General features: G+C 47.3%; 1 protein-coding gene across 2 annotated transcripts in view; it reads left to right on the top strand.

The window, feature by feature from the left end:
- CD4 (CD4 molecule) overlaps window positions 1-26,686 on the top strand; it is a 34,785-nt gene extending 8,099 nt beyond the window's left edge. The window contains exons 2-10 of one of the 2 annotated variants that reach the window (XM_035255142.3): window positions 1,276-1,391; window positions 1,511-1,675; window positions 20,285-20,443; window positions 20,894-21,124; window positions 22,168-22,515; window positions 23,274-23,474; window positions 24,275-24,396; window positions 24,688-24,755; window positions 25,149-26,686. In XM_035255142.3, coding sequence (XP_035111033.1) covers window positions 1,276-1,391; window positions 1,511-1,675; window positions 20,285-20,443; window positions 20,894-21,124; window positions 22,168-22,515; window positions 23,274-23,474; window positions 24,275-24,396; window positions 24,688-24,755; window positions 25,149-25,179 — 1,441 coding nt within the window. In that variant the 3' untranslated portion in view covers window positions 25,180-26,686. 2 annotated transcript variants of the gene reach the window in all.
- Window positions 26,687-27,056: the final 370 nt, after the last annotated feature.

Consider the following 27,056-nt stretch of genomic DNA (forward strand, 5'->3'; position numbering starts at 1 on the left):
CCATCTCAAAAAAAAAAAAAAAAAAAAGAGAGGGAGGGAGAAAGAAAGAAAGAAGGGAAAGAGAGAGAAAGAAAATCCTCTACTGTCTGGCTGTCATGTGCCCGGGATCCAGTCCCAGCATCTCAGCACGGGCTTCAAGCATTTCCATGTCCTGGCCTGGCTCCATGGCCTCCTCACGAATTTGCCACCTTCACCACTCATCCTTTTCTGATTCCCTGCTCACTCATCCCAGCAAAGAACCCCCTCCTGGCCTGGGCATAACATTTCATGGTGTGTATCTCAGAGCATTCAGTTAGGGGTGTGCAAGTTCAGTTTGTCACTGGCTGATGTTGTGAAGTCCTAAACTGTTGGTGCCACAGAGAATTGGACACAACACACACACACACAGCAAAGCAGCAGAAAGTTTATTCAGCACAGTACAATCTGCTATGGATCGGGGATAACCTGCGATGGTATCAGCATCAGCAGATATTTGATGGCCTTTTCTATGTGTGCTTTTCTCTTCTTCCCCGAGCGGCCTAATTTTTAACCAGCATGTGCCTTTTGATTGACAGGAAGGTTGCTTAGTTTCCTGGCCTCTGTGTGCTTGTGTGTCACTTCCATCCCATAATTTCAAGCATATGCATGATATACACTCTGTATGCATGAACCTTAAATAGCTACTTGCTATACGGGGTTATTTTAAGGATGTATTTTCTCTGTAGTACATACCCATCTTTCTTCCAGGCTGGAGTGCAGTGGTACGATCTTGGCTCACTGCAACCTCCACCTCCCTGGTTCAAGTGATTCTCCTGCCTCAGCCTCCTGAGTAGCTGAGACTACAGGTGCGTGCCACCATGCACGGCTAATTTTTGTATTTTTAGTAGATACGGGGTTTCACCATGTTGACCAGGCTGATCTTGAACTCCTGACCTCAAGTGATCTGCCAACCTCAGCCTCCCAAAGTGCTGGAATTACAGGCGTGAGCCATCTCACCCAGCCTAGTACATGCCCATCTCTTAGGAGTTGCTCCTTACTGGTTTGGTTTGGATCTAGCCAGCCATGGGGCTCCTTATTCACTTATTTATCTTACTTCTGGTTTCGCTCACTTGTCTTTTTATCTTGCTTCTGCTCCTACTCATTCCATCCTTCATCCAACCTCCAATTCCCTCTGCTATTCCCTGCCTCGAGTTCACTAGATGGGCTGCAAGGGTCCTGAGGGAGAGGTTGTGTATCACCTCTGTATACTTCAGGTCTGGCAAATGCTTGCTGACTAATGACTGCTATTTCCCTCAGGCTCTGCGATTTCTGTGGGCTTAGGTCCCCACTGGCTCAGGCCCCTGCCTCCCTCAGCAAGGCTACAATGAATGGGGGAATCCCTTTTAGGCACTCGCTCCTGGTGCTGCAACTGGGTAAGTTCTCAGACCTGGGGTCTCAGCACAGATGGCATGGGAGGAAAGGCAAAGGTGGAGCCTGGGGTTGAGGGGGACAGTGGCAGCATTGAGACCTGACTCCTTTCTTTTCCGCCTAGCGCTACTCATAGCAGTCACTCACGGAAAGACAGTGGTGCTGGGCAAAAAAGGGGAGATGGTGGAGCTGCCCTGTGAAACTTCCCTGAAGAAGAAGCTACAATTCCACTGGAAAACCTCCAACCAGATAAAGATTCTGGGAATTCAGGGCTCCTTCGTGACTAAAGGTAGGGTTGCCTTTCTTCCACTGAGGGAGGAAAATACACTATGGATTGAAAGCCTTTGGTGTCTGAGATCTGCTCTTAGTAACCCTGGGATCCCAGAGGGCTTGGGTTGACGGAAACTCAGTGGCATTCTTATCCAGAGTTTCTCTACATCAACTGCTGGTGGCGCAGGGAAAGGCTTTTGGTGGTGTGTTAATTTGAATATTTTAATATTCATGAATTTATTTTAGTGAGTTTTAGAAAAATCACTGTCACTTAAAACCCATGATTTCTTTAGTATTGTTGCTACAGACCCATGTAGGTAATATTTTGCACAGTGGCTCATGCCTATAATCCTAGTACTTTGGGAGGCCAAGGCAGTAGGATTGCTTGAGTGCAGGAGTTCAAGACCAGCCTGAGCAATGTAGTGAGACTTTGTCTCTACAAAAAAAAAAATTTTTTTTTTGAGACAAGTTCTGGTTCTACCACCCAGGCTGCAGTGCAGTGGTGTGATCTCGGCTCACTGCAATCTACACCTCCCAGGCTCAAGTCATCCTCCCACCTCAGCCTCCCAAGTAGCTGGGACTACAGGCACACACCACCATGCCCGGCTAATTATTGTACTTTTTGTAGAGACAGGGTTTCACCATGTTGGTCAGCTGGCTCAAGTGATCCACTTGCCTTGGCCTCCCAGAGTGCAGGGATTACAGGTGTGTGTCATGGTGCCAAGCCAAAAAACATTAAAAAAAAAAAAAAAAAAGACTGAGGTGTGGTTGCTCACACCTGTAATCCCAGCACTTTGGGAGGTTGAAGTGGGTGGATCACCTCAGGTCAGGAGTTCAAGACCAGCCTGGCCAACATGGTGAAACCTAGTCTTTATCAAAAATACAAAAATTAGCCAGGCGTAGTGGCAGGTGCCTGTAATCCCAGCTATTTGCGAGGCTGAGGAGGGAGAATTGCTTGGACCCAGGAGGCAAAGGTTTCAGTGAGCTAGGATTGTACCACTGCACTCCAGCCAGGGCAACAGAGCAAGACTCCATCTCAAAAAAAGAAAAAAAAATAGCAGCAAAATTTTGTTTTCCTACTTTTTTTTTTTTAAGACAGACTCTTGCTCTGTTGTGCAGGCTGGGGTGCAGTGGAATGATCTTAGCTCACTGCAAGCTCTGCTTCCCGGTTCAAGCAATTCTCCTGCCTCAGCCTCCTGAGTAGCTGGGATTATAGGCATGAGTCACCATGCCTGGCTAATTTGTGTATTTTTAGTAGAGATAGGGTTTCATCATATTGGCCAGGCTGGTCTCGAACTCCTGACCTCAAATGATTCGCCTGCCTCAGCCTCCCAAAGTGCTGGAGTTACAGGCATGAGCTACTGCATTTGGCTTTTTCTTCTGATTTTAAAAGTATTGGCTGGGCCTGGAGGCTCATGCCTGTAATCCCAGCACTGTGGGAAGCTGAGGCAGGTGGATCACTTGAGGCCAGGAGTTTGAGACCAGCCTGGCCAACATGGCAAAACTCTGTCTCTATTTTTTTAGAAATGAGATGTTACCATGTTGCTCAAGCTGGTCTCGAATTCCTAGGCTTAAGTGACCTTCCTGCCTTGGCCTCCCAAAGTTCTGGGATTATAGGTGTGAGCCACTGGGTATAGCCTATTTTCACCCACTCTTTTTCAGTGTGAAGAATATTATATATATAATTATGTAAATTATATCATATGGTATATACTTTTTATACTACTCCCTCCTTAAATATCATAATGAGACTATCAATTTTTATTAAACTAATTTCTATTTTTATCTTTTTGAGATGGAGTCTCGCACTGTTGCCCGGGCTGGAGTGCAGTGGCTTGGTCTCGGCTCACTGCAATGTCTGCCTCCTGGGTTCAAGCGATTCTCCTGGCTCAGCCTCCTGAGTAGCTGGGATTACAGGTGCCTGCCACCACGCCCAGCTAATTTTGTGTATTTTTAGTAGAGACAGGATTTCACCATGTTGGCCAGGCTGGTCTTAAACTCCTGACTTCAAGTGATCCACCCACCTCGGCCTCCCAAAGTGCTGGGATTACAGGCGTGAGCCAAGTTATCTGACAATGTTTAATAAATACAAAATTCTAAAATCTTTGGACCTTAGCTATTCTGGAAAGTCTACTTGACAGAAATAAAATTGTGAATATTCTTTTTGTTGTTGTTTTTTTGAGACAGAATCTCATGTGGACGTCCAGGCTGGAGTGCAGTGATGTGATCTTTGCTCACTGCAACCTCCACCTCCTGGGTTCAAGTGATTCTCCTGCCTCATCCTCCTGCACAGCTGGGATTACAGGTGTGTGCCACCATGCCTGGCTAATTTTTGTATTTTTAGTAGAGCTGGGGTTTCACCATGTTGATCAGGCTGATCTCGAACTTCTGCCCCTAGATGATCTGCCCACCTTGGGATTACAGATGTGAGCCACTGTGTCTGACCAGTGAACACTTAATAATATCTGTGCAAAGGTGTTAGAAGAATTGCTTGGCCCAGTGCGGTGGCTCACATCTGTAATCCCAACACTTTGGGAGGCTGAGGCTGGTGGATCACCTGAGGTTGGGAATTTAAAACCAGCCTGACCAACAGGTGAAACCCTGTCTCTACTAAAAAATACAAAAAATTAGCTGGGCGTTGTGGCACATGCCAATAATCTCAGCTACTTGGGAGACTGAGGCAGGAGAATCACTTGAACCTGGGAGACAGAGGTTGAGGTGAGCCAAGATTGCGCCATTGGACTTCAGCCTGGGCAATAACAGCGAAACTCTGTCTCAAAAAAAGAAAACTGCTTGTAATATCAAAGGACAGAATTCAACCTGAATGTCTATCAGTGAGGGAAGAGTTTCACTGTGGTACAACTGTGGGAAATTCAGAAAAATGGAGTAGATGAATGTATTAGTCTATTAGGAATGCCATTACAGAATACCATAGACTGGGCAGTTTAAACAACAGACATTTGTCTATCACAATTCTGATTTCAGGGTGTTAGCATGGTCAGATTCTAGTGAGGAATCTCCTCCTAGCTTGTAGGCAGTTGCCTTCTTGCTGTGTTCTCACATGGCAGAGAGAAAAAGAAAAAAGCTTTCTTTTTTTTTTTTTTTTTTTGCGGCGGGGAGGAAGGCAGGAAGGGAGGGAAGAAGGACGGTAGGGAGGAAGGAAGGGATGAAGGAAGGAAGGGAGGAAGCGGGGAGGGAGGGAGGGAGGGAGGGAGGGAGGGAAGGGAAGGAAGGAAATCAAGTAATGAGAGAGACATTGCTGACCTAGATCTAGAGGTTTACAAGTTGATTTCTTTTTTTTTGAGAGAAGGAAAGAAAAAAAAATAAGTAAAGGAGAGGAAAAAAGACAAGAGAAAGAGGGAGAGTAAATGGAAATATTGCTTTATTTTGAAAAAAATTGGGTATTAATGATGGCCAATCAATGTTTCATTTAAGCTTATGGGTAGGTGTGATGTGGTATTGACAAGAATGTATATTTTGTGTATTTGAAGTGGAGAGCTCTATAAATATTTATTAAGTTTACTTGTTCCGGATCTGAGTTCGAGTCCTTGATATCCTTATTAATTTTCTGTCTCATTGAATCTAAGTCTCCTACCTGGGTGTTAGGATCGTTAGCTCTTGTTGTTGCATTGATCCTTTTACCACTATATCTTTGTTGCTTTAAATCTATTTTATCCAATACGAGAATTGCAACTCCTGCTTTTTATTTATTTATTATTTATTTTTGCTCTCCATTTGGTTGGTAAATTTTTCTCCATCCCTTTGTTTTGAGTCTTTGTGTATCCTTGCATGTGAAACAGGTCTGGATGTAACATGCCATTGGGTTTTGGTTGTGTCTTTTGATTGGGAATTTAGTCAATTTAAATTTAGGGTTACTGCCATTTGATGTTGACTGGCTGTTTTATCCATTCGTTGGTGTAAATTCTTCTTTATGTTGGCACTCTTTACTTTTTGGTGTATTTTTAGAAAGGCTAATACTGGTTGTTTCTTTCTGTGTGTAATGCTTCTTTCAGAAGCTCTTGTAAAGCAGGCCTGGTGGTATAAAATCTCTGAGTTCTTGCTTGTTCATAAAAGATTTTATTTTTCCTTCAGTTGTGAAGCTTAGTTTGGCTGGATATGAAATTCTGGGCTGAAGGTTCTGTTCTTTGAGGATGTTGAATATTGGCCCCCACTCTCTTCTGGCTTGTAGGGTTTCTGCTGAGAGATCTGCTCTAAGTCTGATAGGCTTGCCTTTGTGGGTAACCTGACCTTTCTCTTTGGCTGCCCTTAGTATTTTCTCCTTCGTTTCAACCCTGGTGAATCTAACGATTATGTGCCTTGGGGTTGCTCTTCTTGAGGAATATCTTTGTGGTATTCTCTGTGTTACCTGGGGTTGAATGTTGACCTGCTTTGCTAGTTTAGGAAAATTTTCCTGAATAATATCCTGAAGGGTATTTTCCAGCTTGGATTCATTCTCTCCATCACATTCAGTTACACCTATCAAACTTAAATTTGGTCTTTTCACATAGTCCCACATTTCTTGGAGACTTTGCTCATTCCTTTTTATCCTTTTTTCTCTAATCTTTTCTTCGCGTTTTATTTCATTAAGTTGGACTTTGACCTCTGATATCCCTTCTTCTGCTTGAACAATTCGAGTGTTTAAACCTGTGCATACTTCTCAGAGTTCCTGTATTGTATTCTTCAGTTCCATTAATTCACTCAGACTCCTCTCTAAGTTGTCTATTCTCAATAGGATTTCATCAAACCTTTTTTCAAAGTTCCTAGTTTCTTTACGTTGGGCTACAACATGGTCTTTTAACTCACCGAAGTTTGTTATTATCCATTCCTTGAAGAGTGATTCTGTCATCAGGAGGCGCTCATTCTCCGTCAAGCCTTATTCCATTGTTGATGTGGAACTGTGATCATCTTTAGCGGGAGAGGCGTTCTGACTTTGAGTATTCTCAGCTTTTTTACGCTGGTTTCTTCCCGTCATTGTAAATTTATCCTCCTGTCGTCTTTGAAATTACCAACTTTCAGATTAGCTCTCTTGAGTGGATGTCCAGGTTGTTAGTTCCCAGGGCCAGAGCAGCGGCGTTAAAACTGATGGTGCTTTTCTGCCCAGGATTCTCCTGTCTGGCTTCCTTCTTGTGTCCGTAGTAGGCGACTCTGCCTTCCCGGGGCTTCAAACCTCAGTCAGAAGGGGAACCGGTCCCGTTTACTCTGCGCCGAGCGCTGCCCCGCCGAGGTGCCGTCGCAGCCGCTGAGCTGGGCTCTGGTGTCCTGCTGGGGACCTGTGCGGGTCCTCCGAACCTGTTTACTCTGCTCAGAGAGCTGCCACGCCGAGGTGCCGGCGGAACCGCTGCGCCAGCCACGAGAGTCGCGCTGGCCACCCGTGTGTTTCCTCCACTCGGGGATCTTCTGCTCCGTGAGCGACCAGAATTTGTCTGAAAGTGTGGCGTCCTCTAGTTCTCCGCGCCTTCCCTGAGAGGTGCAATCCCAGGATGATAGCGATCGGCCATCTTGGATCGTTCTGCTCTTTTTTTTCTTTTGAGGTGGAGTTTCATTCTGTTGCCCAGGCTGGAGCGCAGTGATCTCAGCTCACTGCAACCTCCGCCTCCTGGGTTCCAGTGATTCTCCTGTCTCAGCCTCCTGAGTAGCTGGGACTATAGGCACACACCATCACACCTGGCTAATTTCTTTGTATTTTAGTAGAAATGAGGTTTCACCATGTTGGCTAGGGTACTCTAGAACTCCTGACCTCAAGTGATCCTCCTGCCTTGGTCTCTCAAAGTGCTGGGATCACAGGGATGAGTCACCTTACCTGGCCTTCTTTTTTTTCTGAGACAGAGCCTCACTCTTATTGCCCAGGCTAGAGTGCAATGGCACAATCTCAGCTCACTGCCACCTTCACCTCCCAGGTTCAAGCAATTCTCCTGCCTCAGCCTCCCAAGTAGCTGTGATTACAGGTGCCTGCTACCACGCCCAGCTAATTTTTGTATTTTTCGTAGAGACAGGGTTTCACCACGTTGGCCAGGCCAATCTTGACCTCCTGACCTCAGGTGATCCATCCACTTTGGCCTCTTAAAGTGCTGGGATTACAGGCATGAGCCACCATGCCCAGTGAGAAAGAAAGCTTTCTGATGTCTTTTCCTATAAGGACACTATCCCATCATGATGGCCCCACTATCATAACCTCATCTAAATGGAATGACCTCCCAAGGGCCACATATCAAAATAACATCACATTGAGGGTGAGGGCTTCAACATATGAATTTGTGGGGGAACCCGATTTGGTCCATAGTATTCTGGACTGTCCCCTCAAATCTATGTCCTTATTACATGAAAAATCCATTCATTCCATCTCAATAGCCCCCACAGTCTAAACTCATTCAAGCATCAGCTCCAAAGTCTAATGTCCAAAGTTTCATCTAAATAGCATCTAAGTCAGGGTTTAGTGGCATGCACCTGTAGTTCCGGCTACTCAGGAAGCTGAGGTGGGAGGATCATTTGAGCCTAGAAGTTCAAGATCAGCTTGGTCAGCATTGTGAAACTCGTCTCTCAAAAAAAGATCAACCAATCAATGGAATTTTAAAATGTCATCTAAATCAGATTTGGGTGAGGCTTGAGATACGGTTCATCCTGAGGCAAGATTTCTTTCCAGCTGTGAACCTGTGAAATCAGGCAAGTTATATGCACATAAAATACAATGGTCGACAGGCATAGGACAGATGTTCCCATTGCAAAAGTCTGACTGGGATGGCAGTGTTATCTCCATGGTTCTCCATACCATTTTCACAATTTTTCTGTAAATCTAAAACTGTTCTTAAGAAGTTTGTTACAAATAGTTATCCAAATACCCCCCAGGAAGGCAGGAAAAAGAAATAAGAAAGCAGAAAACAAAAATAAAATGACAGGCTCAAGCCCTAACATATCAATAATTACATTAAATATAAATGGTCTAAATACATCTATTAAAATACAAACATTGATAGAGTGAATTAAAAAGCATAACTGAACAATATGCAGTTTACAAGGAATTCACTTCAAAAATAATGATATAGGGTCAGCCATGGTGACTCATGCCTGTAATTCCAGCACTTTGGGAGGCCGAGGCAGATGGATCACTTGAGGTCAGGAGTTTGATACCAGCCTGGCCAACATAGTGAAACCCCATCTCTACTAAAAATAAAAAATTAGCCAGGTGTAGTGGTGCATGCCTATAGTCCCAGCTACTCGGGAGGCTGAGGTGGAAGAATTGCTTGAACCTGGGAGGTGGAGACTGCAGTGAGCTGTGATTGTACCATTGCACACTAGCTTAGGTGACAGAGCGAAACCCTATCTCAAGAAAAACAAACAGGTTGGGTAAAGCAGCTCACACCTGCAATCCCAGCACTCTGGGAGGCTGAGGCAGGCAGATCTCTTGAAATCAGGAGTTAAAGACCATCCTGGCCAACATGGTGAAACCCTATCTCTGCAAAAAATACAAAAATTAGCCGGGTGTGATGGTGTGAGTCTGTAATCCCAATACTCAGGAGGCTGAGGCATGAGAATTGCTCAAATCCAGGAAGTGGAGATTGCAGTGAGCCAAGATCATTCCACTGCAGTCCAGCCTGGACGACACAGCAAGACTTTGTCTCAAAAAAAAAAAAAAAAAAAAAAAAAAAAACAGAAAGAAAGAAAAGAAAAACAAACCAATAATAAAAAATAGGCTGGGTGCCTATAATCCAAGCACTTTGGGAGGCTGAGCGGACAGATCACCTGAGGTTAGGAGTTCGAGATCAGCCTGGCCAAAATGGTGAAATCCTGTCTCTACTAAAAATACAAAAATTAGCCAGGTATGGTGGTGGGTGCCTGTAGTCCCAGTTATTTGGGAGGCTGAGGCAGGAGAATTGCTTAAACCCAGGATATGGAGGTTGCACTGAGCTGAGATCACACCATTGCACTCCAGCCTGGGCGACAGAGCAAGACTGTGTCTCAAATAATAATAATAATAATAATAATAATATAATAACAACAATAATAAAACAGATAAGGAAAGTAAAATAAAAAATAAAGACCAGGCGCAGTGGCTCACGCCTGTAATCCCAGCACTTTGGGAGGCTGAGGTGGGCAAATCACAAGATCAGGAGATTGAGACCATTCTGGCTAACACAGTGAAACTCTGCCTCTACTAAAAATACAAAAAATTAGCCACGCATGGTGGCATGCACCTGTAGTCCGAGCTACTTGGGAGGCTGAGGCTGAACAATGGCTTGAACCTGGGAGGTGGAGCTTTCAGTGAGCCGAGATCAAGTCACTGCACTCCAGCCCGGGCAACAAAGCAAGACTACATCTCCAAATAAATAAATAAATAAAATGAAAAGCACCAAACAAACAAACAAACAAACAAACAAACAAAAACCCAGCTCACTACAACTAACATTATATTTAATGGTAAAAAACTGAATTATTTTTCCCTATGGGCAGGAATAAGACAAAGATGTCTGCTCTTACTCCTCTTATTCAACACAGTACTGCAATCCCTTGCCAGTGCAATAAGGCAAGAAAATGAAATAAAAGGAAAACTGATCAGAAAGGAAGAAATAAAACTGTTCCTATTTGTGGATGACATGATTACACAGAAAATCTCAAAGAATCTACAAACAGTCTCTTAGAATTAATAAATGAATTCATCAGGGTTGCAGAATATAAAATAAAGATACAAAAATCTATTGTATTTCTATATATTAGCAAGGAACATGTGTACACAGAAATTAAAACTACAATACCAGTTATAATTGCTCAAAAAGGCCAGGCATGGTGGCTCACACCTGTAATTGCACTTTGGGAGGCCATGGTGAGAGGATTGCTTGAACCCAGGAGTTCGAGACCAGCCTGGGCAACATAGTGAGACCCTGTCTCTACAAAAAATAAAAAATTAGCTGAGTGTGATGGTATATGCCTGTAGTCCCAGCTACTGGGGAGGCTGAGGTGGGTGGATTGCTTAGCCTGAAAGGTCAAGGCTGCAGTGAGCCACTCTCACACCACTGCTCTCCAGCCCAGGTAATAGAGCAAGACCCTATCTCAAAGAAAAAAAAAAAAAAGGCAAGAAAGAAATACTTAGACATAAATCTAAAAAGCATGCATAGGGCTGGGCATGGTGTCTCATGCCTGTAATCCCAGCACTTTGGGAAGTAGAAGCAGGTGGGTCACTTGAAGTCAGGAGTTTGAGACCAGCCTCGTCAACATGGTGAAACCCCATCACTACTAAAAATGCAAAAATTAGGCTGGAGTTGTGGCACGTGCCTGTAATCCCAGCTACTTTGGACGCTGAGGCAAGAAAATTGCTTGAACCCAGGAGGCAGAGGTTGCAGGGAGCCAAGACTGCACCACTGCACTCCAGCCTGGGCAACAGAATAAGACTCTGTCTCAAAAAAAACAAAAAGCCATTGAATTTGTATGATGCACAATGCTGCTTAAAGAAGTCAAAGATCTAAATATATGGGGAGACATACTGTACTCATGGATTGATGGACTGGAAGACTCAACATAATAAAATCCCAATTTTCCCCAAATTGATATACAGGTTTAATCTGATTCCTATAAAAATACCAGCAAGATTTTTTGTAGATATAAGCAAGTTGGCCAGATATAGTGGTTTATGGCTGTAATTCTAGCACTTTGGGAGGTTGAGGTGGGAGCATCGCTTGAGCCCAGGTGTTCAAGACTGCAGTGAGCTATGATTGTTTCACTGCATTCCAGCTGGCACTCCAGCCTAAGTGACAAAGGGAGACCCTGTCTCAAAAACAAAATCTAAAGAACACAACTTTTGCTCTGCAAGAACCCTATTAAGAAGAAGAAAGGGCCGGGCGTGGTGGCTCACACCTGTAATTCCAGCACTTTGGGAGGCCAAGGTGGGCAGATCACCTGAGGTTAGGAGTTCAAGACCAGCCTGGCCAACATGGTGAAACCCCGTCTCTACCAAAAATACAAAAATTAGCCGGGCGAGGTGGTGAACACCTGTAATCCCAGCTACTTGAGAAGCTGAGACAGGAAAATCACTTGAACTTGGGACAGGCAGAGGTTGCAGTGAGCTGAGATCTTGCCATTGCACTCCAGTCTGGGGAACAAGAGTGAAACTCTGTCTCAAAAAAAAAAAAAAGAAAGAAAGAAAGAAAAGAAGAAGAAAAGAGGCTGGGCACGGTAGCTCACCCCTGCAATCCCAGCACTTTGGGAGGCTAATGAAGGCTGATCACTTTAGTGCAGAAGTTTGAGAACAGCCTGGGCAATGTGATAAAACCCTGTCTCTACACACACACACACACACACACACACACACCCCACACACGGATAGCTGGGTGTGGTGGAGTGCACCTGTAGTCCCAGAGATACAGGAGGCTGAGGCTGAGGTGGGAGGATCAATGAGACAGGGAGGCAGAGGTTGCAGTGAGCCAAGATGTTGCCTGGCAAAACAGTGAGACTCTGTCTTAGAAGAAGAAGAAGAAAAGACAGTTTAGAGAATATAAGAAAATATATCCATAATCCACATACTCAACAAAGGACTAGTATCTAGAATATATAAACAACTCTCGAAACTCAAAACCAAAAAAAAAAAATTCAGTTAGAAAACAGGCAAAAAAGGACATACAGTTGGCAAACAAGCACATGAAAAGTTGTTCAACATCATTAACCATTAGGGAAATGTAAATAAAACCACAATAAGCTATCACTGCACCTATCAGAATGGCTAAAATAAAAAATTGGAACACCACCAAATGCTGATGAGAATGTGGAGAAACTGGGTCATTCTTCCAGTATTGGTGGGAGCCTAAAATGGCATAGCCACTCTGGAAAATGGTTTGGTAGTTTCTTATAAAGCAAAACATGCAACAACCCAGCAACTGCGCTCTTAGGCATTTATCGCAGAGCAATGGAGACTTATGCTCACACAGAAAGCTGTACACAAGTGTTTATAGCAGCTTTATTCATGATAGCCAACAACTAGAAACAATCTAGATGTCCTTCAACTGGGGAATGATTATGTCTATACCACGAAATCCTTTTCAGCAGTAAAAAGGATGAATTATAGATCACACCACAACCTGGATGAATCTCCAGGGAATTACGCTGAGTGAAAAAAAAGCCAATCTCAAAAGGTACCATACTGTATTAATCCATTTATATAACATTCTTAAAATAACTAATTATAGAAAGGGAGAACAGATGAGTGATTGCCAGGGGTTAAGGGGCTCAGGGATGGGGAGGGGAAAGGGTATGACTATAAAAAGCAACAACCTTATGGTGCTGGAAATGTTCTGTGTCCTGATTTTGTCAATGTCATCATCCCGGTTGCGATATAGTACTATAGTTTTGCAAGACGTTACCATTGGGGTAAACTGGTTAGAGGGTACATAGAATTGTTCTGCATTATTTCTTACAACTGCAATTGAATCTACAATTATCTCAAAATAATAAGTTTAATGTAATGCCTGCCGTGGTGGCTGACACCTGTAATCCCGGCACTTTGGGAGGCTGAGGTGGGTGGATGGCTTGAGGCCAGGAGTTTGAGACCAGTCTGGCCAACATGGAGAAACTGTCTCTACTAAAAATACAAAAATTAGCTGGGCTTGGCGGCATGTGACTGTAGTCCCAGCTACTTGGGAGGCTGAGGCAGGAGAATTGCTTGAAAATGGGAGGTGCAAGTTTCAGTGAGCCAAGATCACACCACTGTACTCCAGCTTGGGTGACAGAGTGAGGCTCTTTCTTAAAAAAAAAAAAGGCAGGCAGGCAGAGCCAAAGGAAAGTGTCAAGTCTGTATAATTTTTGTAGCTCAAATGACTAATCTAAAAAGTGAGGACTGGCCGGGTGCAGTGGCTCACACCTGTAACCCCAGCATTTTGGGAGGCCGAAGCTAGCGGATCATGAGGTCAGGAGATGGAGACCATCCTGGGTAACACAGTGAAACGCTGTCTCTACTAAAAATACAAAAAATTAGCCGGGCATGGTGGCACATGCCTGTAGACCCAGTTACTTGGGAGTCTGAGGCAGGAGAATTGCTTGAACCCAGGAGGCGGAGGTTGCAGTGAGCTGAGATTGCGTCATTACACGCCAGCCTGGGCGACAGAGTGAGACTCCATCTCCAAAAGGAAGAAAAAAAGAAAAATATATTATTAGTATTTTCTATTTCATTATAAATTATTTGTAAATATTGGTTTTGGTGCTAACCTAGAATTTCATCAAATTAATTGTCTTCTAATATATAACCTTTATCATTTTGTGTAACATTGTATTCTATTAACAACGCCGTAAGTACTGTTTTTGTACCTAAGTTTGATTTGCATTTTTAAATTATTGTTTTAAGGATAAAATTCCAGAAATAGAATTAAGGATATGAATTTTTTGAGCACACCTTGTCAGCGCTAAGTAGTATTATTTAAAACGTTTTTTGGGGGGCAATTTTATAATTGAAAAATATATAATCTTAATTTGCATTTCTTTCACTGCCTATGAGATTAAAACAATGTGCTACTTTCTAAAAATTCTTAAGTCTTTTGTGTTGATGCTTTTGTTCTGTTTCTGTGATCTGATCTTCCTTCAGAACAGCTCCCCTTCCCAACTTCCTGATTTCTTTTTTATTTTATTTTACTTTATTGTATTTTTTGCACTCAGAAAATGATTCGGTTCCAATGCACCAACTTCCTGATTTCTAACAATGACAGTATCACCCTCCTTCTTCCCGCAATTTCTGAAACACAGCGTCATGTTTTTTTCTCTACTTCAATCCCTGGCTTCCCATTTTGGGCTGGGCATGCTGGCTCTCACCTGTAATCCTAGCACTTTGGGAGGCTGAGGCAGGTGGATCACTTCACTTCAGGAGTTCAAGACCAGGCTGGGCAACATGGTGAAACCCAACTTCTACAAAAAACACAAACGTTAGCTGGGTGTGGCGGCATATCTTGTAGTCCCAGCTACTTGGGGCGCTAAGGTGGGAGGGTCGCTTGAGCCCAGGAGGCGGATGTTGCACCACTGCACTCCAGCCTGGGCGACAGAGTGAGATCCTGTCTCAAAAAAAAAAAAAAGTGTTTTAGTTTCATCCTCTTCTTTGTTCCCATGGGAATGCCACCATCAACCAGCCAAGGCCCACATACCTCCCACCTGGATGACAGTGAGCTTCCGGGTAATTTGGTCTGCTACTAGTCTCTCTACTTGGATTTCCCTTCCTCTTGCTGCGGCATTGCCTTCCGAAGCCATAAAAGCAAAGGCACATGCCATGCCCTAGCCCATTAGACTAAGCCTAGAAGTCTCTGCAGGACGTTCACCCTCTCAGCAACACTGCTTACGGTTTCCCAGTGGAAACCTCTGCACCCAGGAGGTTTCCCCACTCATTGCCTGTGCTGTCTCTCTGGAGCTTTTCCCTCTTCCTGGAACGTCCTTGCTGGCCCCCACTCCTCTAGTCCATTACCTGTAACCTTTTCTTTTCTTTGACAGAGTCTCTCTCCCTCCCCCCACCCCCTCAGGCTAGAGTTCAGTGGTGCAATCTCGGCTCACTACAACCTTCCTCTCCTGGGTTCAAGGGATTCTCCTGCCTCAGCTAGGATTCTCAGCTAGGATTATAGGCAAGTGCCACCATTCCCAGCTAATTTTTGTATTTTTAGTAGAGACACGGTTTCACCATATTGGCCAGGCTGATCTTTAACTCCTGACTTCAGCTGATCTGCCCATCTCAGTCTCTCAAAGTGCTGGGATTACAGGCATCAGCCACTGTTCCGGACCACAGGCCTATACCTCTTTTAAGTCTTCATTCAGTACTGGTTGTCCCATGAATTTGTCCCAGACTCACCCATATGCTTAGACCTTTCATATTATCTTGGCTTAGCTTTTTGAAAGTATGGGACAGCATGGACAAGTGGGCCTTGGTTTTCTTAAGAGAAAAAGGGAAGCAAGGAGGCAGAGTTATTTTGGAAGGAGGGTGATACATTTCATTTTGAACCAGTGCATTTGGGGTGATGGCAGGATCCTAACATAAACGTATCTCTTGGACCATTGGAAGTGTGTGCCTAGAATTGAGGAGAGGCGTCGGGGGCTGGCAGTAACAACTTAGCGACCATCTGCAGAGCTGACTGGGGATGCGGTGAATTTAGAGTATCTGTAGAAATGGGGAAGAGGACCAAAGACAGAGTCTGGGACAACATCTAAATGTAGATGTCAGAGCAAGAGTTCAAGATGAAGAAATCATACTTAGAGTTGGTGGAGAAGAGCAAAAGAGGAGGAAAACAGGGCAGAAGCAGAGTAGGCCAGGCTTTTAAGAAGTTTGGTGAAGGCATTATGAAAGGAATGTAGTTGAATTTCAGGATAAGCTGGGGAATTAACAGAGTGTAGATCCAGGGGAGACAGCAAGTAGGGCAGGAACCACTGAAGGCTGAACAAACAAAAGGGGAGGTTGGCTACAAGTTGTCTTGAGTAGGGACATTAAAAAAAAAGCGTGGGCCGGGCATGGTGGCTCACACCTATAATCCCAGCACTTTGGGAGGCCAAGGCAGGCAGATCATGAGGTCAAGAGATCGATACCATCCTGGCCAACATAGTGAAACCCCGTCTCTACTAAAAATGCGAAAAAAATTAGCTGGGCATGGTGGTACGCACCTGTAGTCCCAGCTACTCAGGAGGCTAAGGCAGGAGAATTGCTTGAACCCGGGAGGCGGAGGTTGCAGTGAGCTGAGACTGCCTCACTGCACTCCAGCCTGGTGCCTGGTGACAGAGCGAGACTCTGTCTCACAAAAAAAAAAAAAAAAAAAAAAAAAAAATTAGCTGGATGTGGTGGTGCACAGCTGCAGCCCAGATAATCGGGAGGCTGAGGCAGGAGAATTGCTTGAACCTGGAAGGCGGAGGTTGCAGTGAACTGAGATTGTGCCACTCTACTCCAGCCTGGGGGACAGAGCGAGACTCTGTCTTTAAAAAAAAGAAGTGTGAAGCTGGGGGTGCGGGTGGGTGGATTGGGCGCCCACCATGCTCCGGGGAAGCTTGGGGCAGCTGTGTGCCCTGGCTTTGAGGTTGTCTGGAAAGGGCTCCTGGACAGGGGGAGCTGAGCAGGGGAAAAGGACTGTGTGGTGGGGAGAGGACAGAAAGGAGAGCAAGTGGCTGAGCTGGTATCCAGGCTCCCACACCAAGGCAGAAGGAAGGAGAGGGCCTGGGCATCTCAGGAGGGCAGGGGCACTGCCAAGCTGGGTGAGAGGCTTTAGTCTGACCCACCTTTGCCTCACTCCTCCAAATACACATTCTAAGTAAAAACAAAACAAAACAGAAGGCCGGGCGCGGTGGCTCACGCCTGTAATCCCAGCACTTTGGGAGGCCGAGGCGGGTGGATCACGAGGTCAAGAGATGGAGACCATCCCGGTCAACGAGGTGAAACCCCGTCTCTACTAAAAATACAAAAAAAAAAAAAAATTGGTTGGGCATGGTGGTGCGCGCCTGTAGTCCCAGCTACTTGGGAGGCTGAGGCAGGAGAATTGCTTGAACCCAGGAGGCGGACGTTGCGGTGAGCCGAGATCGCGCCATTGCCCTTCAGTCTGGGTAACAACAGCGAAACTCCCTCTAAAAAAAACCAAAAAACAAAAAAATAAAAACCCAGAAGTGTTGGCTATGTAAATTCAGCTTCTAAAGCCCTCTTCTACAGGGATTCTGGAGCTGCCACTGCACCCAGAAAATGCACGGCTAAAGAGAAATTCCCCTTGGTGTTGGCTGTTAGATTTTACAAGAGGAGGCCAAAGGAGACACATACCTATGCCGGAAGAACCTTCCAGAGATAGCACTGCATAGGAAACAACCCGAAGTATTTTTACTTTTTTACTTTTTTCTTTTTTTTTTTTTGAGACAGAGTCTCACTCCGACTCCCAGGCTGGAGTGCGGTGGCATGATCTCAGTCCACTGCAAACTTTGCCTTCTGGGTTCAAGCAATGCTCCTGCCTCAGCCTCCTTAGTAGCTGAGATTATAGGCATGCGTCACTATGTCCCGGGTAATGTTATTTATTATTTTTTTTTTGTAGAGACTGGGTTTCACCATGTTGGCCAGGCTGGTCTAGAACTCCTGACCTCAAGTGATTCACCACCTTGGCCTTCCAAAGTGCTGGGATTTCAGGCGAAGATTTCAGGCTCATTTCAGGCATGAGCCACTGCGCCCAGCCAAAAATTTCTTTTTTTTTAAGATGAAGTCACACTCTGTTGCCCAGGCTGGAGAGCAGTGTCACAATCATAGCTCACTGTAACTTTGAACTCCTAGGCTCAAGCAATCCGCCTGCCTCAGCCTCCCAAAAAGTAGCTGGGATTACAGGCATGTGCCACCACAGCCAGCTAATTAAAAAAAAAAACTATCTATCTATCTATATGGGTATATATAGATATAGATATGAGGGCCTCAATTTGCTGCCCAGGTTGGTCCCAACTCCGGACAGGCTGCATTTTAATCCTAGCTCCACCACTTAGGGGAGTCAAAATTCAAAAGGCAGAAAAGGACATATAGGCTGGGCGCAGTGGCTTACACCTCCACTCTCAGCACTTTTGGGAGGCTGAGGTGGGCAGATTGCTTGAGCTCAGGAGTTCGAGACCAGCCTGGGCAAAATGGCAAAACTTGTCTCTACTAAAAATACAAAAATTAGCCAGATGTGGTAGTGCACACCTGTAATCTCACCTACTCCAAAGGCTGAGGCAGGAAAATCCCTTGAACCCGGGAGGCGGAGGTTACAGTAAACAGAGATTGAGCCACCCAACTCCATTAAAAAAAAGGAAGCAATGGTCATATAGTGAATAGCTTTCTTCCTACACCTATTTCATGAGTATTCACTTCCTCTTCCCAGAGGCAACCAAGGCTATCGGGGTGTGTGTGTGTGTGTGTGTGTCTGTGTGTGTGTATGTGTGTGTGTTGAAACAGAGTCTCACTCTGTCACCCAGGCTGGAGTGCAGTGGTACAATCTCAGCTAACTGCAAAGTCCGCCTCCCAGGCTCAAGCAATTCTTGTGCCTCAGCCTCCCAGTTTTTTGTTGTTTTTTTTTAAAGGTCTCATTCTGTTGCCCAGTGTGGAGTGCAGTGGCATGATCATAGCTCACTGCAGCCTTGACCTCCCGGGTCAGGTGATCCTCCTACCTCAGCCTCTGGTGTATCTGGGGCTACTGGCATGCACCTCCACAGCCAGTTAATTTTTTTTTTTTTTGAGACAGAGTCTCACTCTGTCACCCAGACTGGAGTGCAGTTGTGCCATCTCGTTTGTTTCACGGCAACCTTTGTCAGGTGATCCTCTCCAACCTCAGCCTCCCAAGATGGCTAATTAAAAAAACTTTTTTTTTTAGAGATGGGGTTTTGATATGTTGCCCAGGCTGGTCTCGAACTCCTGGGCTCAAATGATCCTTCCACCTCAATCTTTCAAAAAGCTGGGATGAGATATTTCCACCACGCCTGGCCTCATTTTCTTTCTTTTTTTTTTTTTGAGACAGAGTCTTGCTCTGTCGCCCAGGCTGGAGTGCAGTGGCACCATCTTGGCTCACTGCAACCTCTGCCTCCTGGGTTCAAGTGATTCGCCTGCCTCAGCCTCCCGAGCTGGGATTACAGGTACCCACCACCACACCTGGCTACTTTTTATCTTTTTTTTTTTTTTTAGTAGAGATGGAGGTTTCATCATGCTGGCCTTGAGATCCGCTCACCTCGGCCTCCCTAAGTAGTAGGATTACAGGCGTGAGCCACTGCACCTGGCCTTAATAGCCTCATTTTCTTATGTTTAATTCAAGAAATATTCTTTTCATATACAAAGCATATATTTTCCCCTCCTTTAAAAACAAATAGTAGACTGTTTAATATCTTGCTTTATTCAGTTAATGATGTTTCTTAAATACGGTTCCAAATCAGTATACAAAGCACTTCCTCATTCTTCTCTTATGGCTACACAGGAATCCACTGAGTGGGTGAGCTATGATCTATTTAACCTATTCTTTTTTTTTTTTAGACAGAGTCTCGCTCTGTGGCCCAGACTGAAGTGCAGTGTGAGATCTCAGCTCACTGCAACCTCTCCCTCCTGGGTTCAAGCCACCACTCCCGGCTAATTTTTGTATTTTTAGTAGAGACGGGGTTTCACCATGTTGGCCAGGCTAGTCTTGAACTCCTGACCTCAGGTGATCCACCCGCCTCAGCCTCCCAAAGTGCTGGGATTACAGGTGTGAGCCACTTCACCCAGTTTATTTAATCTATTCTTTATTGGTGGACATTTGGTTTTGTATATGCATTTGTAATTCTGATACGTATTACAAATTATCCTCCGAAGAAATTGTGCTGGTTTATTCTCCTACAATGTGTGAGCATTTGGGCAATTGCCTAATCTCTCTGAGTCTCAGTTTCCCCATCTGCAAAATAAGCAAAACAGTGTTGACAGTATCTATTTTTTGAAATTTATTGTGGAGGTTACTGAGATGGTGCCTGTAAAATGTTTGCTTGTAGGAGTTAGTGCTCTCCAAATAAGGATATGATTTTATTTGTATTTGTGAGCTACTGTCCTAGCCAGGTAAATGGATATGATGGGACCTCCTTGCCAGACTGGAGTTCTCAATTAGAACGAGGAGCAGATGTTGCAGGAAATTAGCATCTGAGATCAGAAGAGCCTCAGCCTCCCCCGTATGTCTTCTACTCCCAGGTCAATCCAAGCTGGCCAATCGCATTGACTCAAAGCAAAGCTCTTGGGACCGAGGATCCTTTCCCCTGATCATCAGGAATGTTCAGGTAGAAGACTCAGAGACTTACATCTGTGAAGTGGAGAGCAAAAAGGAGGAGGTGGAATTGCAGGTGTTCGGATGTAAGTGGGGCAGGTGGGGATGAGGCTACCTCCCGCCTGGCTCCCTTCCCCACTACTCCTGCCCCTGCACCAAATCCAGCCTGAGCTGGTGGTACTGCAGCAGGCCCAAGAGGACCAGGCTGCCAAACTGGCCTCCAAATCTCTTCGAGCCCTTCTTGATCAGGTGGGGGATGGTGGTGGGGCGGAGGAGGGAAGAGGCCTTGGGAAAAGAAAAGGAAAGGAAACTAGGGAAGGAAGGAGAGAGACTGGGGAAGAGGATGAGAGGAGAGAAGGAAAGAAGACAGAGAGGAGGGGAGAGGGAAACCCTATCTTGGCTGGGGGTGGGCATCTGGGTGCTGGGAGGAAGGTGATGTCGGGACAGGGATAATGGAGAGGTGATCTTGGTCTCCTGTCCTCTGCCCTTCCCCTTGGGGATATGTGTGTGACACAGCTGGCCTGTTCCCTCCACAGTGACTGTCAACCCTGACACCCACCTGCTTCAGGGGCAGAGCCTGACCCTGACCTTGGAGAGCCCCCCTGGTAGTAGCCCCTCAGTGGAATGCATGAGTCCACGGGGTAAAACGATACGGGGGATGAAGACCCTTTTCATGTCTCAGCTGGAGATTCAGGATAGTGGCACCTGGAAATGCACCGTCTCCCAGCACCTGGAGCTGGTGTTCAAAATAAACATCGTGGTACTGGGTAAGGGAAGCCCCTCTCCCCGCAGTCTCCTCCCTGCCCCAGGGGCTGACAGGCCCTCCTTCTGCTTCTGGGTCTTGTGCTGGGAGGTCAGAGTGGCAAAGGCTAGGTCCCCTAGAGCTGAGGTCTGTCTTGAGGGACTCACTGGGACCCTTTTCCCCAGGGGGTGGATTGACAGCCACCCCTCAGTGTGGTGGACATGGAGAAAGCAAGGGCTGGGGAAGGTAAGGATGCGAGAGGCCCCGAGGCTCCTGGATGCCCCAAAGGTGGAGTGTCAGTTCGCTTACTTTCTTTGTCGCCTCAGTTCCCCACCCCTACCAAGTTGGCAAATCCATTTACTCAGGGACACTAACACCAGCAAGCTAGCCCTGATGAGTTTCTATGTTGCACCTCTGAATCCCTGAGCCAGGCACTGTGAGGAGACCAAGGTCCTACCCCAGATCCTGTGTCCCTGGGTGCTTATGTGACATAAGATAGTATAGTGTGCCAATTTAGTGCATGGACCCTGATTGAAAACCTGGTTCTGCCACCACCATTGGACCTTGGGTGAGTTACTGAACCTCTCTGTGCCTTGGTTTCAGCCTCTGTGAAATGAGGATAATGTTAAGTGGCATAGTGGTTACCTTGTTGTATTAAGGTGAGGACTGATAGACACAAGGCACTGAAAACGGTGCCCGGCACAGAGTAAGCCCGAGGTAAGTGGTCGCTCTGATGTTGTGAAGGGTGATGAATTATGCCCCTAAGTAGTGGAGGCCAAATGGCCTCTGTGTCCAGGAATCCTGAAGACAGCAAGGATCCCCTATGGCTGGGCTGTTCTGTGATGGCTTCAGGGAGGAGGGAGGTGGTCTGCTGTAGGAAAACGCTGGGTGGAAGAGGGAAGAGAAGGCTGGAGAGGCAGGAGGGGACCAAAGTATCTGAAATGATGAGGTGGGTGTCTGAGCCACCTGGTCCTTTTCCATCGCTCTGCCGCCCCCGCATGCCGACTCCGCGTGTGCACCCTCATCTTCCTGTCTCCTCACCCAGAGTCTCTCCCTTCCTACCTCCAGCTTTCCAGCAGGCCTCCAGCACAGTGTATAAGAAAGAGGGGGAACAGGTGGAGTTCTCCTTCCCACTCGCCTTTGCAGCTGAACAGCTGACGGGCAGTGGCGAGCTGTGCTGGCAGGCGGAGAGGGCTTCCTCCTCCAAGTCCTGGATCACCTTCAACCTGACGAACCAGGAGGTGTGTGTAAAACTGGTTACCCAGGACCCCAAGCTCAGGATGGGCAAGAAGCTTCCGTTTCACCTCACCCTGCCCCAGGCCTTGCCTCAGTATGCTGGCTCTGGAAACTTCACCCTGGCTCTTAAGGGGAAAACGGGCAAGTTGCATCAGGAAGTGAAACTCGTGGTGATGAGAGGTGAGGGGCCAGGCCAGGGAGGGGAGGGTAAAGGAAGGAGGTAGAGGGGCCTGGCCCAGGGCTCCTTCTGAGACAGGCCAGGCCCCAGGAGGGGATGCCCAGGCCCTGGTCACCTGGATGAAGTGAGAGAGGGCCCTCTGGGTTTGGGGCTGGTTTTGAACTGCCATCTCCATGAGCCAGCTTGGGGCTGGCTTCACTGAAGCTCCCCAAAGCACTTGGGCTAAGAACCAGGGTTTCAGTTCTGCCTGTGACTAACCCTTTGTGACCCTGGCTAAGTCCCCTTCCACTTCCGGCCTGCTTCCTGACCTGTCTAATAAGGATAATGAAATCTGTTCTCTGTACGATAGTAATGATGATAATGTCAAGCTCCAAACTGAGATTCTGGCTTCCTTATCTCCTTATCCTCGTAACAACTCCACAAATAATAATGGCTAAGACTTGTTGCTTAGCACGTGCCAGGCCCCATCCAAACACTTTACATATATACATGCGTTTAACTCCTGGTGGACGCAGGTTAAGTCACTTGTCCAGAGACACAGAGCTGCTAAGCAGTGGAGCTGGGATTCAAATCCAATACCACTGGACCCCAAACACTGTTTTTCCTCATATGACTGCATGAGAACCTGCTTGAAAAGGCTAAAAGAAGGCCGCCCATGTAGAGTATCATTTTAATCGTTCTACTGAATCTCCTCAGTGCTTGAAGGTGCTGGGGACCCAGAGACCCAGGCTTGCAATCTTAGCCGCTCTTTCCTCTGCAGCGACTCAGCTCCAGAACAATTTGACTTGTGAGGTGTGGGGACCCACCTCCCCTAAGCTGGTGCTGAGCTTGAAACTGGAGAACCAGGAGGCAAAGGTCTCTAAGCGGGAGAAGGCGGTGTGGGTGCTGAACCCTGAGGTGGGGGCGTGGCAGTGTCTGCTGAGTGACTCAGGACAGGTCCTGCTGGAATCCAAGGTCGAGGGTAAGGACCCAGTTTCCATGGGCTCTGCCTCCTGCCCTGCGGGACCTTCCTGTGGTTGGCAGAGACCATCCCAGATTCCTAGCCTCCCAATGCCTGAGTTGGGGGGTTATGGGTATGGTGTCCTGGAGGCATAGAAGTGATGAGGTGTGGTGGGGTGTGGTCCTGGGCACCAGGCTGCCAACTGCAGTTCTGCAAGTTCCTACTCCCTCAGGTCTACAGCCGAGGAATGGGGCCCACCTGACCAAGAGCCCCCTCTCTGGCTCCTGGCTTTTCTCCAAATCCAGACACACACATACACACACACTCACATATGCACTCTCACATACACTCACACACACACAGTCATACACACACATCACACACAGTCACACACACATGCACTCACACACACGGACACACACATACACATACTACATCCACACCCACACTCACATCCATGTACTCACATGCACTCACACACGCATATATTCTCACACACACACACTCACACACATATACTCTCACACACACATTTACGCACATACTCCTACCCACACCCACACGCTCTCATGCACACTCACACACTCTCAGACACACACTCACACACACACACACACCAGGGTCTAGGCCACTGTTTCTACATCTCCAGAGTGACCCATGGTCTCTAAAACATAAAACCACTTCCCTTTGAGAGCCCCCAGGCACCTCACCCTCTCTCCCAACCCCAGGATCAAACCCAAAACTGGCGAGGAGGGGTTGGGGGGCAGTCCCCTGCTCCCCAGAGGAGGGTGGTGCATTGAGCGCATTTCTCTCTCTTGCAGTTCTGCCCACATGGTCTCCCCCGGTGCAGCCAATGGCCCTGATTGTGCTGGGGGGTGTCGCGGGCCTTCTGGTTTTTACTGGGCTAGGCATATTCTTCTGTGTCAGATGCCGGCATCGAAGGGTGAGTGACCCCACATGGGGTCCCCACAGAGCCCTCAACCCTCAAGCCCCTGAGTCCTGTACCAGGAGATCCTTGCCTGGCTCCCTCTGCCCACCCCTAAGCTCCCTTGCTGCCCTGTCCCAGATCCCTCTCAAGGGAGAGACAGGAAGGAGCAGAGAGTAAATCCAGGACAGATAGCCTGAGCGGAGTAACTGCTTCTCCTCTCCCAGTTTCCCCCACAGCCCCCACCAAGGGGTACCTCCCTTCTGGAGGCCGGGGACCCTCATGACTCCCTTCCTTGTCCCTGGACAGCGCCAAGCAGAGCGGATGTCTCAGATCAAGAGACTCCTCAGTGAGAAGAAGACCTGCCAGTGCCCCCAGTAAGGGTCTGGGAGGAGGGCTTGGGGGAGGGGAAAGGGGGATGGGAGGGAGGGAGAGGGGAGGGGTACGAAGGGGAGCAAATGGGGGCAGGAAGGGAGGATGGAGAGGAGGAAGGAGTTGAGGAAGGAGAGGTGGGGGGGTGGTGGAAAGGAGATAGGGGCTGAAGGGGTGTGGTGGAGAGGATGGAGGGGTGGGAAAAGATGGCCAGGAGCTAGGAAGGAGGCAGGAGTGGGAGGGCAGCTGAAGGAGCAGCAGGCCAGGGCCTTTCTGGACTCGTTCTGCAGCTGTGGTCCAGAGGCTAGCACTGCGTTGGAAAAGAAAAGCCATGGAAGTGTTAGAACACAAAGGGGTTGCACCGGGGACAGACCTCCTCCCCTTCTTTGTTCCTGCAGCCGGTTTCAGAAGACATGTAGCCCCATTTGAGGCATGAGGCCCAGGAGATCCCACTCGAAGCCTCCCCAGGGGTCTGCCCTACATTTCCCATTGGGCTCATGGCCTGCGGACCAGATGAATGTAGCAGATCCCAGGCCTCTGGCCTCCTGTTCTCCTCCTCCACAGTTTCTCATTGTTTCTCCTCATCTGTTCCCAACCCCTGGTTAGGCCCCAGCTTTATCTGTTGAGTGTTGCTCTCAATTTTCCAGAGGCTTAATCACACCATTCTTCCCCCATTTCCTTTCCCTTCAAGCCCTAGCCCTTCTCTTATTATTTCTCTCTGACCTTCTCCCCACTGCTCATTTGGATCCCAGGGGAGTGTCCAGGGCCAGCCCTGCCTGGCATGCAGGGTGAGGCTAGGTGTCTGGAAGCATGAAGCCCAGGACTGTTGTTTTACAGGACAGGACCCTGGAACCACAGAGGGCAGGAACTTGCACAGAATCACACAGCCAAGCCAGTCAAGGTCAGATGCAGATCCAAAGGTTTCTGACAGCCAGCACCTCCTGCCCCATGCCGCCCGCCTCTCACCCTGTGTGGGCAGGGCCACAGACTCACATCCTGACCTTGCATAAACAGCCCCTCTGGACATATCCCCATGTACACAGCCACAAGAGAGGTTTCACATCCTCTGTCTATTTGAGACTTACAAAAACCCTACAAGCCTGGCAGTAACAGAACGAAAATGATCATCTCCAGTTTATAGACCAGAACCAGAACTTGGAGAGGCTGGATGATTGATTACCCAAGATCATACAAACGCTGGAGCTGGGACTAACCCAGGCCCCTTGTCCCAAGTTCCACTGCTGCCTCTTGAATGCAGGGACAAATGCTACACGGCTCTCAGCAGTGGCTAGTGGTGGGTACTCAGTGAGTACTTTTGGGTTCACAGCGGCACAGCACCCATGGGAAGGCCCATCTCAGGGAGTTTATGAGCATGGATGAAGGCGTCCCTGTCTAAAATCTCTCCTTCATCACCTTCTGGTGGCAGAGTCCTGTTACCAGAGGACAAAGCCTTTGGCTCTCCTAATCAGAGTGGAGGCTGGGAGCACAGGCCCTGTGGGAGAGAATGCCCAGTGACCAGCCACTCACTCTGTGCAGAACCTTCTGGAAGTGAGCTTTGCTGGGAGATGGGGTGGCTACACTGAGAGAGAACGCTCTAAGGGACCACAAAGGTGATTGTGCCAGCCTCTGTGCCTGCCCCACGCCCCCTTTACCCTCCTCCAAGACCATTCAGGACACAGGGAAATCAGGGTTACAAATCTTCCTCTTCTTGATCCATTTTGCTCAGGATCCCCTCTCTTCCTACCCTTCCTCACCACTTCCCTTGGTCCCAACTCCGTTTCCCTCTTTTCTTCTCTTCCTATCTTTAAAGCCTGCCTCTTCCAGGAAGACCACCCTATTGCTGCTGGGGCTCCCAATTTGCTTACTTTGCATTTGTACCCACTCTCCACCCCTGCTCCCCTGAGCTGAAAGAAAAAGACAATAAACTTACTATAAAGAAGACGCTCTTCGTGTGTGTGTGTGTGTGTGTGTGTGTGTGTGTGTGTGAGAGAGAGAGAGAGAGAGAGAGAGAAAGAGAGACCCCTTCTCTGGGGACCAGGAATCTTTTGGGCTTTGGGGGTCAGACCCAGAGGAGAGTTGCCTGCAGAGTGTGTCCCAGGAAGGAGATGAAGTTTCCCTGGAGAGGGAAAAATTCTGTGGAAGCTGGCTGCCCACCTCCACACCCCAAAGGGCTCTACGTGGGCCCGTGTGTGTGTGAGGCTGAGACTTTGTAATTACACGTGTGTGATATACTGTGGGGGAGAGACTCAGGGTGGTGTGAGCGCTCCTGGTGTATATGTGTGTGGCAGAGAAGGACTATGAGAAGC

Source organism: Callithrix jacchus, chromosome 9, assembly GCF_049354715.1.
Source record: "Callithrix jacchus isolate 240 chromosome 9, calJac240_pri, whole genome shotgun sequence".
Classification (NCBI taxonomy): Eukaryota; Metazoa; Chordata; class Mammalia; order Primates; family Cebidae; genus Callithrix; species Callithrix jacchus.